This window comes from Melopsittacus undulatus, chromosome 7 (assembly GCF_012275295.1).
Source record: "Melopsittacus undulatus isolate bMelUnd1 chromosome 7, bMelUnd1.mat.Z, whole genome shotgun sequence".
Taxonomy (NCBI): Eukaryota; Metazoa; Chordata; class Aves; order Psittaciformes; family Psittaculidae; genus Melopsittacus; species Melopsittacus undulatus.
In genome coordinates, this window is record NC_047533.1 from 19,108,920 (window position 1) to 19,124,285 (window position 15,366).

The window sequence follows — 15,366 nt, forward strand, 5'->3', positions numbered from 1 at the left end:
CTTTTTCCTTTTAAACACAGTTAGTTACAGAAAGCAGGATTTTCTTCCTTATGACAAAAAACTATGTTGGGTATTAAAAACTTATTCCCCAGCATCCAGCACAACCGTATTTGTGCTGCAATAAACAAAGATCTTCCCTAAGTAGCTTACAACTTAACTATAAGATCAGACAACAGCTGGAAACTAAATGAAACCAAGGGGTACTAGGGAATAATGACACTAAATTAAATGGGCATAGATTATCTATTTAGCCTACCAAAGCTAACAAAGGGGCCCCTGCTGCTAACTCAGGCAGGTAGACATTACTAGTAGATAACAATGACAAAGAAGAGTATATTACTCTGTGACTGGTTATTGTCAAACAGTAACCTGTAATCATGAGAGAACTGGTACAAAACAAATATTATAGGATTTCAGGAAATATATGCTAATACAACCCTTCATTTTTTTTCCAATTCATAGCATCCTCACCTTGCTCCAGAAACTTGTCTTGTGAAAAGCATAGATCCAAGCTGGGTAACAGCAGCATCATTATTTTCATCTAGATTCTTCAGTGACATGGCTAAAATAACAAGTCAAGTTAAAACTACTACAAAGCTTATATTCTCCAAAGAACCACAGAGGACAAGCTGTTTTCCAACAACAAAAATCTAGCCAAGTATCTGTGCTCAGATACAAAGAGAAAAAGAAATACAAATGCTACGTTTAATCATTTTTAATTTTCTCTCACAAGCTGTCATAGATTACTCCTTTGGTTAGACTGCGTGTATGTAAGGCAGATGCTGCACAGGTAGGCAATATTACTTTGGTGTTCAGCAGAATTTTTGATTAGAACAAATACCTTGAGTAGGAATTCCATAATCTCTTTTACAGCACTATACAATGATTGGTAAAATAATTATACCCTAGTTTATTTTTAAATCTACTTTTCTATAAAGTACTACTAGATACTAACATCTTCTGCCTGCCTTGATTACAATAAATGAGTACGTTGGACAGGAGTAATTTTGTAAAATAATACAGGGCCCAAGTCACTACTCTACTTTTATAGTAGGTTATCTTACTGGATTCAATAGTTTTATATCAGTCTAAGAACAATTCAATGGAGTGCAATGAACTATGCTTAGTATACAGGAACTGTATGTGAAAGTGCATTATGAATGCACATCATATTAGAATTTTTGTAAAAGGTAAAACCCAGCAATTACCTAAGGAAATGGGATTATGTGGTGTGTCTAACAGTCTCTCATTGTGGTTATCTGCCAGCTTCTTCAGCTCACTTGAAAGATAGGAAAACATCTCCTGGAAAAAAAAGATGCAGCATTTTCATTATTAGATATCAAACAGAGAAAACAGTTCCTATTTCACAAAACCGTTAAGTCTCCATTGCATCCTACAGGTGTACAGCTGATCCTCTTTTCATGTGTACCAAGTAAGTGGGCCAGACAATTCTCTGACATCATTCTATAGAAGAACAGCTCCATTTCCTGAACACTATTTTTCCCCCTCAAGCTGCTTACAAAGCTCTCTGTCTGGTCTATGTGCTTCGGATGTCAGTCATTCTCTCTGCAGCCCTGAAACCTACGCAGGTAAAATCTTCAGGAGAATGCCACTGCACAGCAGGTCTTAACCCCCACAACCCTGCAAGAGCTTCCCCCACCCCAGCCCCTTGAGCCATAGAGAATGAACATTGTGGCAAATTGCTCCTTACTTTTTTCTGTATTAATACATTCTAGAACGAAACCAGTGCATGTTGTTACCACGTATCGCACAATCACAATTGCCACTAGTACATAGATTTCTTTTTCTGTATGAGAATGGCAATACAGTCTCTTAAGGGGAAGGCTATGAGAACACATTTGAAGGTGTTTCATTTCACACAATATGTACTCTCCTGAATACTCAGTTCTGTTGTCTAGCCAGTCCTCTTTCTGGAACTAGCCCCTCCTGTTCAGGTCTACTAAAAGAATGGAGATACCTGAATTTCTGCTATCACTTGATTAGACTGCACCTTTGTTGTGAAAGTGTCATAAAGCTGAGATTCATAAATGTTTTGGCTCAGATACAAGTCATGCTGCACATAAAAGGCTGCTGCTCTTCATCCATATTTTATTTCCTCCCTGTTCCCCAGTGGTAATCTATGATAATTGCTGATGGTCTTTCTCAGTTTAATATCTTCCTTTTCACATATCGGCTCAAAACACTTATGGACAGAATGCAAATAAACACTGTTCTTCTTATTGCATTCTTTGGCTTCTTTTCCATCCTTTTTAATACTTAGACTCTCGTAAAAACTAGCAAAAAAGATACAGATACTCGGTAGTCTTTTTAAAAGATAATGAACACCAGATTTTTCCTCTTTCTGGCCATAAAGATTGTGCTGCTCATCTGCTTCAATATGACTGACCATTTAAGCATTCTCATCAATTTCTGGACAAGTGATCTGTCATTCTATAAATAGACTTGCCTCTTCTGTTTGTAGACCATTATCCTGTTCTGACCTGTGGACTCTGACAGATACAAATTAGAGCTTGTGATCAAAAGTATGTTTCTAAGCAGAATCTCCCAAAGGTCTTATGAAATCAAATGAGCTTTGTGTAGCTAAGTTAGAAGAATGTTACAGCTGCTCTTTTTGAGCCACTGCAGTGAACCCAGTCTCACTTCATGTGTGACCAAATAAACACAGCTCCTGCCCTGTTCTTCCTAACACCATAGAAAGAACTCAGCCAGAGAAGAAAAAGTACCATCGTACAGCCTAGCTGAATTAGGCTGTTGATTCCAATATCAACATGAGCATAAAGCTTCTGTAATACTTGGAACAACAAAAAAAATTTGAGAGGCATCTATGGTTAATTCTCAGAACTTGAAATTTATGAAGAATCATTTTTCAGAGGTGTTTGTAAATCAAGTGATTTTGGGGCTTCAATTCATCAGAGTTTATTTACAGTTCACTAGCAGAAGTTGAAAAATATTTATGTTTCAAATGTTCACACTTCTGCCTCCCTTCTGGTCCCCCACTGAATATAAACACATTACCCTCTTCTTGTTTGCTTTCCACAATAAGCATCACCAATTTATTAGCCATTTTCTTAGTATTTTTTAAAAATCCAAATAATACATTAATTTGTGCACCCTCTGCTGGCTATTCTACAACTGAAGCAAAGCATTATGAAAATATGTCTACTGTGAAGATATTATTTGTGAAATTAGCAGCAAAAAAAATCTGTACTAGAAAAAAATGCCAAATAATTAATTTTTGTGTGTTGTACCTAGGGAATTCTAAGTTGCACTTCTTACAGTATTTATTACCAAAAGGACTGCAAGTCTGTATAACCAGTTACCCACTGTATAAATGTATTAACATTAAATATCTAAGTTAGTAGATGAACCTTTGCATACATAGAAATTTGTTAAAACAAGGGAGAATGGAATGATGGCCAAAAAAAACACCAAAGCATCCAATTCTAATTGGTTTGATTGAAACTACCTGAACACAAATTCAAAACTTCTTGTTTTTATGAAAGACATTATTTTGCACCTTTGGACTGGAAGCCCTCTGGACATTTCTTAGTTTCAGAAGTTAAGCAGTTTGTTGCAAAATAGATTAACGGCCTTTAAATTAAAAAAGCAAAAAAGCAATATATTTTTGTGAGGTCAAATCTATAACCAACCTCTATTACAAAATATTTCTGTTACATGGAAAATGTATAAGCACCCTCAGCAATTACATACAAATGAACTCCTACATAATTGATTTTCTGTGGCAGGCACTCAAGTTCTCTCCAATGAAGCTAACTATCATGCTAAACTTGCATTGAACAACCTGACCACTAAATGTCAGTTAAGTTTCATGATTTAATTCACTCTTTCCTCTTAGAAACTTATCACAAAGCAACCTCACCAGGCTAGTGAAATGAATGCTAAACTATATGAAAATGTCTTGCACTTTTTCTGGCCCTTCTAGTGCTTAAACCAATAAATGACCTCAAAAATACAAAGAACAAGTCAACAATGGTGTGTGCATCAGACATGCCAAATGACTCAATTATTAAGAAAAAATGGCTTACTTCCACATAACATATAATAGTACATAAAGTTGTAAGAATCTATAAAATTATATAATCGCCAAAAATATTTTCAAGAACTTTCATACCAATTACTAAAAATATTTGTCTTGTAACATATTTACATTATAAATCTATTTTTTAATAGAACATACACTAACCATGGGTGAGTATTCATTATTCATTCATTAGTTCATGTGATAGGCATTGTTCTTCCAAATGAAAATAACTAGAGAGAAAACACTATGGAAAAAAACAGTAACTCCAGAGAAAATGTAGGACACAGGGATACTAAATATGCCATGAGTCCCATATCAGGTGACAGAGAACTTGTGAAGGCCAGAAAGCTTTCTGTGCATGGTTGAAACTATCCTGCCTGGGTCTAAGCACCCTGCTTGCTTACACTCTGAGTCTGTATCATTCCACCTTCCCTCCTCTTCACTCTCACCTGAAAAGAGTTGTCCTCTGAGAACAGCCATACAGTTGCGTATGGTGTAGAGGACAACACTGCAGAAGAGCAATATAACTACCTCTGTGCACTAGATGCAGACTGTCAACTCACATATGCTGTACCTGAGACTGGTCTGGTCTCAAATTAGTTTACTGAAGCAGCTGCTTATAATGCAACCATCATAACCTCTTTCCTGTTTTGTGTACCAGACTGACCAGCTGCATCTGATCTGTGAGCTAATCAGACCACATCACCTCATGCAAAGAGAGGCTGCAGTGCTGAGCATGGAGGCATGTTAGTACATGCCCCAGAGAGCTCCTGTAGAAGGCATACCTTCTTGAAATGCAGCCAAACACATGATAAGACACTGTACATGTATGTGTGTGATACCTACAAATACCACATACCCTCATATTGAGATTCTTTTGCATTGCAAGATCAAGAATTTTGTTCTGAACTTATACTGGAAAGTTTTTAAAATATAAAATTAATTATGGAACCTTTAAATCTTTGTATCTTATGTAAGTAATCTAACAGAAACTGCTCAGTAAGTCTTGGCAACCTGATACAGTAACACTAATGCTGACAATCCCCACACTTCTTTTTTCCTCCTAAAGGTCTTTTACAACACCGATCAACATATTTTCTCGTCAGCACCTGCAAGACCTTGAGATCAGGCTCCTTAGGGACCATACCTCTCCAATGCACACCTTAGGTATGCAGGCCTCTTTGAAAGTTCCATGCACACTTGGCACTTGTTTAACTACACAACACCATTTAAGATAATGGTTACACTCAGTTAAACTATCTTGCCTTCAGCCACTTTAAAATTCAAATATGGTTCCACATATTTCATACAAGGAAAATCCTGCGATATTCCCACATCTGACAAAGTACAGCATAGCAAACTGACTAGACAAAGAGGAGTAACAAATGTCTGTCTTGTAAAAATATTAAAAATCTTACATTTTTAATATCCAGCTTTAAATAGCTTTTCTCTTATTCTTCAATCATAAATAGAGCAGCAATATAAACTCACACTGAACTGTACAAATAATTTATTCCTAATGGAATAATTATAACAGTGATAAACCACATTTGAAAATAATTACAGGTATCAAACCTGATACATAGGGCCTGAACATAAACCCTGAATGTAGTGTCCTTGTCATAGAATCATAGAACCATAGAATAGTTAGGGTTGGAAAGGACCTCAAGATCATCTAGTTCCAACCCCCCTGCCATGGGCAGGGACACCTCACACTAAACCATACAACCCAAGGCTCTGTCCAACCTGGTCTTGAACACTGCCAGGGATGGAGCATTCACAACCTCCCTGGGTAACCCATTCCAGTACATCACCACCCTAACAGTAAATGATTTCTTCCTTATATCCAATCTAAATTTCTTCTGTTTAAGTTTCAGCCCATTACCCCTTGTCCTATCACTACAGTCCCTAATGAAGAGTCCCTCACCAGCATGCTTGTAAGCCCCCTTCAGATACTGGAAGGCTGCTCTGAGGTCTCCACGCAGCCTCCTCTTCTCCACGCTGAACAGCCCCAACTTTCTCAGCCTGTCTTCATATGGGAGGTGCTCCAGTCCTCTGATCATCCTCGTCGCCCTCCTCTGGACTTGTTCTAACAGTGCCATGTCCTTTTTATGTTGAGGACACCAGAACTGCACACAATACTCCAAGTGAGGTCTCACAAGAGCAGAAGGGCAGGTTCACCTCCTTTGACCTGCTGGTCACACTCCTTTTGATGCAGCCCAGAATACGGTTGGCTTTCTGGGCTGTGAGTGCACACTGCTGGCTCATGTTCATTTTCTCATTGACTAACATCCCCAAGTCCTTGCTCTCCAGCAATTCTGAGGTAGCAATTGAAGCCTAGTGTTTATGCAATATGGTGTAACCACTATATCTGCTACATGTGGCCTGGTTCAGTCACACACATACATGCTCAAAACCAGAGGGTTTTAAGACCTGGGCATTCAGAGTATGGAACACAACACAGCCTGTACTGAGGAAATCAAAGTTGTTGCTCCAAAACCATAACATTTACATAATATTATGAATTCTTTAAAAGCAAAGATATTAACATATTTGATTATGAATCAGCTGTCATTATATGCATTACCGAAAGACCTAGAGTTTCCTACTGAGATCAGAAAACCATTGTTCTATAGAAAGGAATGCTGAAAATTTAGAATAAGTGAGAAAATGTTACTGTTGGTGGTTGCTTTCCATCCTTTCTCCGAAAACAGCAAGGCTAAATACAACTGTTGAAAACATTTCTTATTATGCTTTTATATATGGCCAACTTTATTCAGACACTTGGACAGCATGTGTGTTACTTACCTGCTCTGGTTCCTCAGATCCATTACACCATTTTACTCCTTCATATCACAACATACAATCTGATGCTCTTGGACAATTGCACACCCCACAGCTGCCAGCTTGTCAGAAAATCCTATTCCATGTACATGCTCCTCTCGCTTGTATGATATCTTCCCTGCCTGTATTAAACCATTCATCTGTGTAAAAGAAAAACTGTGCAGGCTCTCTCTTTTCTTGGTTGTGCAAGATTAAACTCGTCTCAGCAATATTCTGCTCTCTCTGGCTTAAGCTCAAATAACCTGAAGTAACACCCATGTCAGTAAGGATATGGTAAAAAGAAAAAAGAAAATCCTTGAAGTTTTTTTTTATAGCTGACTTTTTGTGCGAGTAGGTGCAGCTGCACCGATATAGAAAGGAGTATTCAATGTCAAGCTATAAATAGCTCCTGCTGGGAGCCTAATAGCTCTGCCACTGCTTTCACACAGCACAGGCAATAAACTACCACTATTACATTTTTATAACTCAGGAACAAACAGATTTAAGCAAGAAAAAAAAATGTTTCTATTGCTAAGCAAATCAAATAAAAGAAATATGTTTATGTCACAAATAAGGCTGTGTTTACAGAGTATACTCACATTTGAAATAAAAAGACCTGAAGTTATAAAAATATAATGTTTTATTCACTTCAAACTTCTACTTCCAAGAAAATTACATGAGTCAATATATGCAGCTATTTATTAGGATATTTTATTTACAAAATAATTATGATTTATGACTTAGAGAATATGTATGCTGCCCATTATATCTCTGCTACCAGTGTAAATCTAACAGCAAAATCAGCTTTGCAGAAAACATGATCAACTCACTTGGGATTCTTTTGTAGATGAGAGTGAAGTGGGGGAAAAATACAATTCAATTTTAATGAAGACACAAACCATACATGGCAATACATATAACAGTATGGAATAAAATGTTAGAAACTATTGCAATAGCAGTAAAAGTCGCAATTGCTTTTAGCATTTCATAGGCCATTTAGTTGTATAGATTGCTTCTTAGTTGTTGTAAGGCCATTAAAGCAGTTTTGGTTAGAAAAACAAAAAAAAAACTATAGAAAATAGTCTAGTTATTCCCATGGGATTTCAGTTCCAGCACAGAATTTCTGGATTCATCTACAAGTAGCTAGAAACAAGTCAGAGCATCCAGTACTACTGCCCTGCCAGGTAATCAGACACATCAGCAAGCTGTCAGTAGGAAACAACTGAAACTTACTTTCTAAATAAAATAATGGAACAGATAATGCATGATTTTACTATTAACAGTACTTAACTCCCAGCATTCCCTCTACAGAATGTATTCTATTTATATAATATCACATATTCTGTGATACTACATAAAGATCAGGTGTATAGGTCCAGAATTAAGAACAACTGAAGATGCAGAGTTTCCAAGCTTAGACCACCACCTGTTTGTGCAATGCAGTTATACCCAACATAAAACACAGTCTGTGACAGGCAAAGAAGAAACATAACTCTGTATCTATGTGCACACTCTAAGTGACAGTATTTTTCTCTTTTTGTGGCATGGACAGTGTTTATAACCTAGCCAGAAGCTGTGACTCTCCAGAGAATGTGGTACACAAGCATTTAATTAAACAGTATTGTAGCACAAAGGCACAATAGGGCCAAATGAAGAAGAGACCCCTGGTTTACCACCGAGTGTCCAATATCATGCTTTAGTTGTGGAAGAAGTGTGACCATGATAACACTGCATAGTACTTCTCAGATAAAGCTTTTGTGGGCAAAATTCTACTGTATTAATCACACTTTAAAACAACAAGTATGAATACTGTACAAGATAGTGCAGTACCTCAGTTTAGCTTTCTGATTTGGAAAACAACATGGAAATCATCCGTACTCATGAGCGCCATTTATACAAGAAGTCATTTTATCATACTGCCTTTCCAGATTTAGAGCTGTGAGCTCAGAAGTTCAATACCTTTTGAGACAGAAACTGAATTTACTAGACAAAGCAGTTCTGCAACAAGACTTTGTTAACAGCTGACTTCAAGAATGTGCTGCTTGCCAAAAACCTTACCTTTCTCTCTTTCAGTAACTGTTTGTAGCCACTGGCACCTAGAGACAGAAGTGTAATGAGGACATCTAAAGAAGGAGTTGCAGATGCTCTTCCTGGAAAAAAAACCCAAACAAAGCAAAATGAAACAATAAACAAATTAAATTAGCAGAAATAATTTTTACGTGAAAGCAAGCTGATAATCAAAGTTTTCAACAGTTATTTTGTATAAATGAAATCAACCCATGAACTAGTTACCTGGATACATTTTGCTGATCTCCTGAATGAAGGATTCATTGAAGCCAGCAATGATAGCACCACCTACTGGAACCATAAAATTTTTGTCCAAGCTCTGAACAAAAGCATCTATTCTGCCTACTCGAGCACCCTTCATCGAAAAGGAAAAAGAGAAAAATAAAATCCACAGCATATCTTAGGAAATAGGAAAAGTGACAGCATCATAACTATGCCGCAGCAATGTAACTAAAGTAAACACAAGTCCCAAAACACTCTCACATACTGTATTTGTGATGAAAAATTCAAAATCTTAATATTACCTTTTCTCAGCATTGCTCACTATTATTACCATTCTCTTCTTACATAGTACCTCACAAATTCTTATCCTGCTGTGATTTAAAAAACTGATTTTACTTCCTGCAAGTCTAAGTGTAGTTTATTTTCAGCAGCCAAAAAGACCCTTCAAATTTAATGGGACTTGCACAGTTAAAACTGCACAACTCAAAATATTTCACAGATTCTCACAGTAAAGGGACACAGGTTAATGCTTCATTAGCAAAGAAGGAGATTTGTCTTGATATGTGTATAAATTTTGTTAAACCAAGTGGGCTGTGACAGCACTCCTAATAAGGCTGCTTGCGAAATCAAGATCCAGGTAACTTCCTACAGCAGGCTTCCTCACTTCCCAGAAAACATGTCTTTATACCTAGCCCCTCACATATTCTTAAAGGAAAAAATGTACAGCTCACAGTACCATATTACTCAAATTGAAGATGTACTGCAGAATGTACAATTAAAAAGTATGCAGCATAACAGAATCTGAAAAGCATATTAAAGAACATACATATTAAAGTATATTCAAATACATACATATTAAAGTACTACAAACTAAACCCAAGAAATAAAACAGAATCCATACCTATGGCAAAGAGAGTGATAAAAGCAAATCCATCTAAACCTCTTATTATTTCTCTGTTTTAATAGCTTAGTGCTTGGGAGATATGAAGAAGCATTCTGAGTTTGACAGCTTTTTGATAGGAAGAAGAATGCCAGCAGCTATCATTTGGAGACTACCAGAGGAAAAGCATGACGGATGAAATGGTCTCAAAAGCTCTTCCCTGTGATATTCTTGCATGTTCTGTTGACACCGTGCTCAGCATGTACATATCCTTTAATATTCATTAATAACTACTTCCTCATGGACAGTACATTTTCCACAGCAAGAAATACAATTTTGTAAATAAATGTAAACCAAATCAGCTCAAATGTATACATTTCCATAACCAAAGAACCAACAAAACCCCCCTAAATAACCGATCAAGAAGCCAAGAAAACAAACAAACCCCCCAAACCAGAAAACCACACAGTAACGGTTCCATTTGTAGCTTAATAGTCTGAAAAATTATCACTAGGTACATTTCATGCAGTAAACCTCAGCAATTCCACAGCCCCCTTTATGCTGAAAATTCACTAAACCTGTGCAAGCTAAATACAAGTCTGTATCCTGTTAAAAACTTACCCCCTATTCTTTTGTTATGGGCACCAAAATAAAAGAGAAATACTTAAGAAACAGTGCATGTACATTGTAATGAAGAAAAATGCAAAAATTCTGTTTCATGGCTGATGTCAGATCTTAAGCAACCTCATCTTCAAAATGAAAAGCAGCAGAAATTAAATGTTTTTGAGCATAACACTGAGCCTAACCCAGTTTCCTCAGCTGTTCTCTGTGCCAACATTGAAATGAAATCATCTAGAAAGTGTCGCTGTAGAATCTTGTATTTTCAATTGAAACTGTGCCTCACATTCTGCTGAAGACTTAATCCCTATTTAAGTATGATCCATTATTTTTTAATCATATTTAGCAACTGTTTTAAGAAATTATGAAAGACAAACATAAACAAAACCTAAATAAATTTGCATTTATTACATAAAAGCACATAACAGAAATAACAAATGCTATTCTACAGTTCCATTTCCCTCTGCTCTGCTCTCTTAGAAAAGTTGTCCAAATACCACAAACATGGGATTAGTCTCAAAGCTGTGAAACATCCTATAAAAGTTGCTAGTGTTGTCTACAGTCAAATTTACTTATGCTTGTCATAAAAAAAAAAAGCTATTGGAAATACACAGCTCCTACCTGCTGGATAAGATGCATACATTTTGAAGACTGAACTCCATACGCATTGTTGACAATATGAGGAATGTCATAATTAGCACAAATCACAGCCAGTTCCTCCAGTCTATGAGCATAAAATTGTACTTTAGAGAAGCATTGATAATTGTAACTCACGTTACAGATCAGACCATTAAAAAACAGGAAGGTCTACAAAGAGGTCAGAATGAGAAGAGAAACTTTCTTGATTAGTACCCCAAGGCAGCACTTGTCACCTTAAGCTATAAATGTTACAAAGAAAACTCTGTTAGCTTTTACATGTACTACAAATTGTTGACCAGACCTGAAATTTTCCATGCTTCACCAAAAGTTTTGTCTGGAAACCAGCAAACAGTTCCCAAATCATTGTTTCAGGTATAAGCATGTTTTATACTACTTTAATGATAACTAATGGAACTTTAGCTATTCACATTTTTTTGTCTTAATTTTCTTCTAATACTCTACTTGAAAATGACCTAATGGAAATTTCAAGATGTCTTGGGAATCAAAATCATCATATAACAGGAAGTTTTACTTGTATCTGTTTATTTCAAAGAACTAATATTTCAACCCTTTGGCTGAAACTTCACTTGCACATTTCAGATAAACTGATTAATAGATATTCTTCAAAGGAATGGAAAGTCCTAAAATGTCTGAATGTGGAGATCAACAGACTAAAACTTCATTCTGCTTACTCTTCACTTGCCTTTAGAAATCCCTGAAATAACAGTAAACTCAGCCTGGATTGATTTTTCAGTGAAACTGGAATTTATGTGGGTGTATAGGTAATTTTGGGTAATAGCTTTCAGCATTTTAAACATACATGTACTTTGTACATTTTTTTGAAGCACTCCAATCATGCTCTATTAGAAAAAAAAGAACACCAAAAAATAAAAATAACCCCTTCCTGATATTCCCCAAACTTGTGAATATATTTTAGAAATCAAATCTATTTGAAAAAAATAAGGTAATACATAATAATTTGAAGTGATGATAAAGGTAATATTAAAAAAATAATCAGGAAACTCTGAACTTCCCATGTATTTTTACTCTATCTCCTTCTGTACAGCCCCTCACTGTAATTTACTGACACTCATATAAAATGTGACAGCGTATGAAAACATTTTCCAGGAGGTGACATTCCTTTGCATTCTATTTCTATTACACTGCCTAGTGTCACCTTGTAATGCAAAATTCAGCTGCAAACTTCAGATTAAATTTTCTGAATCTCAGTCCTTATGAAAACATCACCACCACTGTATTATCCCTAAAGAAATCACAAGTATTTAATTACTAGGAAACACCAGTAGTATAATGTATGCATTGATCTTGTACAGTCGAGATATTTGTCAACAGCTGCATGTCAAGTAATTTTTCACATTTATCAACATCCTGAACAATGTAATGTTACCAGAATACTTCAGGAAACTCTAACACTACAGAGGGCAAAGTTTTTGCCTTCTCATCTGCTGATTTTAATCAGAGTCATTCCTCACCTTCCACAAAGACTCAAAGGAAAACAGCTCCCCTCTTAGAGACTTCTTTTCAAGTGCAAGAGGAGAATTTCAGCAAACTGGAAACATAGAGGGTGTCCTGCTATAGGTGTTTGTCTTTCTCACTTTCTGAGACTTACAGGAGCAATAAGCTAAGTTAGCCTCTTCAAGTACTGCTAGCAGAAAAGTCTCTTTTGCCTAAAGATGTTATACTGAACAGTTAGATGCACATTATAGCACAGGATAAGTGTGCTACAGTTTCAAACGAATATGGATCATGTAAGGGATCCAAACGACCATGCACAGCACTTGTCCGCTTCCAAGGCTTAAAATGAACCATTAAAAGAGCTGCTAGTCATATCAGAAAAACCAAGCATTAATGTAAGTTTGGCTACTACTCAAGTTCTTAAAAGTCACCAACAGGACTTAACACAAATATTTTCTAATTTATTCTTTCTTTCTCTCCTGTTTATGAAAGCTTTGCATTTTCTTCTAATATTAATGAAAGCAACAAGATACAGAGTACTGCTAAGTACATAAACTAACTGAAAAAGACACTTAAGTACAGTAGTTTTAGAAACAACTCTATAGCAGCAGTTGGTAAAAGACTGTGAGAACTGATGCCTCTCAAAAGGGGTTTATGCACTGGTGAATCATTTCCAAAAAGTTAAACAATACTTGGAAGAAAAGCTATAGGTATACAGGCTTAAAACTCTTACCCCGACCTTTAAATAATCCTAAACCACTTAAAATTTTAAACCACCACCATAACTAAACAAAGCCTTACAAATGCAAGATATCTAAAAATAGACATTTAAAATGGTAGTCTCCAGAAGCGCTGTATGGGATTTTCCTTCCTGCAGGAAGATGAATGTTATGGCTTTCAACAGTTGACAGTATCCTTTAAATAGAAATTGCATTCAAATCCTCCTATATCTGTGGTATATCATAACACAGGGCCACTACCTAATAATTCATCTCTTAGTTGCAGAGGACAAAACAACTGCATGTCAAAAAAGGGAAGCAGATAAGGAAAACATTCATTTACCCAAGCTATAAAATAGACCATTCAATTTTGATAGCTGTGATTTAAGTTAGCCAATAAATCTGCAAGTTAACCTCAAGCAATGTTCATAGTATTCTGACAGAATTATATGGTTTTAACTTGCCCCCAGCAAGTGGGTTAGCCTATGATAAATACTGAGCTTTTTTAAAGGTAGAACACAGTGAAACATACCTTTACTTGCCATGCTTCAGAGTTGATAATGTTTCTTTCCTACACTTGCAAATGCTCAACTAAATTTTCCAAATAACAAAGCAACTAACACAAAGCACGCATTGCAGAGGAACTCTGAGTCTTTTCAATTTTGTGATAAAATTCAAACCAGCTGAACTACTGAGACAATGTATTTAAAATCATGTGAAAAGAAAGACTTTTTACTAATATCTCATATTTCAGCGTACTACATACAGGCCCATGAAAATATGCCTATCAATTGCAAAACTTAAGGAATTTGCTTCTTTACACTTATTTTTCATTATATGGAGAAAGTAGGTTTTGCAAGCAACAATGGTGCTCTTTTTTGGATATATGACCAAGTACTTCAGACATCCCTACTCCAACATGTCGTTTTCAGATTGAGAAGTCTCTCAAGTATTTCATAACCAAACTACAACATAACCAAACTACAAGCTGAAATAATGTCTCAGATACTCTATTTCTCATTCATAACCATATGTTCATCTCAGCTTCAGCAAGTGCTCGAATGACATCTTCATAGCAACTATGGACTCATACTGGACACATCTGAGTTGCAGTCAATGGCTCAATGTCCCTCCAGAGACTAGAGACAAGTGGTGTCCCTCAGGGATTGATACTGGGACTGGTGCTGTTCAATGTTTTTGTCAGCAACATGGACAGTGGGATTGAGTGCACCTCAGCAAGTCTGCTAAAGACACCAAGCTGTGTGGTGCACAGAAGGGAAGAGATGCCATCCAGAGGTACCTTGACAAGCTGGAAAGATGGGCCAATGACAACCTCATGACGTTCAACAAAGTGAAGTGCAAGGTCCTGCATGGGTGTTGGAGAAATCTCAAGCACAAATACAGGCTGGAAGGAAAATAGATTGCGCAGCCCTGAGGAGAAGGATTTGGGGGTATTAGTGGATGAGAAGCCCAATATGACCTAGCAATGTGAGCTTGCAGCTCAGAAAGCCAATCATATGCTGGGCTGCACCAAAAGAAGAGTGACCAACAGGTCGAGGGAGGTGATTCTGCTCCTCCACTCTGCTCTTGTAAAACCTGACCTGGAGCACTGTTTTCAGCTCTGAGGCTCCCAACATAAGGACGTGGAGCTGCTGAAACAATTCCAGAGGAAGGCTATGAAGATGCTCAGAGGGCTGGTGCACCTCTCCTACGAATACAGACTGAGAAAGTTGGGCTTGTTCAGCCTGAAGAAGAGAAGCCCTGGGGAGATCTGACAGCAGTCTGCCGGTATCTAACGGGGGCTACAAGAATGCTGGCGAGGGATTTTTTACAAGGGCATGTAGTGACAGGACAAGGGG

At 36.8% G+C, this 15,366-nt stretch overlaps 1 protein-coding gene across 1 annotated transcript in view; it reads right to left on the minus strand.

Annotated features, from left to right (window-relative positions):
- SEPSECS (Sep (O-phosphoserine) tRNA:Sec (selenocysteine) tRNA synthase) overlaps positions 1-15,366 on the minus strand; it is a 28,384-nt gene that overhangs the window by 5,599 nt on the left and 7,419 nt on the right. The window contains exons 6-10 of the mRNA XM_005142879.3: positions 11,295-11,397; positions 9,179-9,308; positions 8,945-9,036; positions 1,209-1,302; positions 472-562 (exon numbers count right to left, since the gene is read on the minus strand). Of these exons, the coding sequence (XP_005142936.2) occupies positions 472-562; positions 1,209-1,302; positions 8,945-9,036; positions 9,179-9,308; positions 11,295-11,397 (510 nt within the window). The remainder of the gene's footprint in view (positions 1-471; positions 563-1,208; positions 1,303-8,944; positions 9,037-9,178; positions 9,309-11,294; positions 11,398-15,366) is intronic.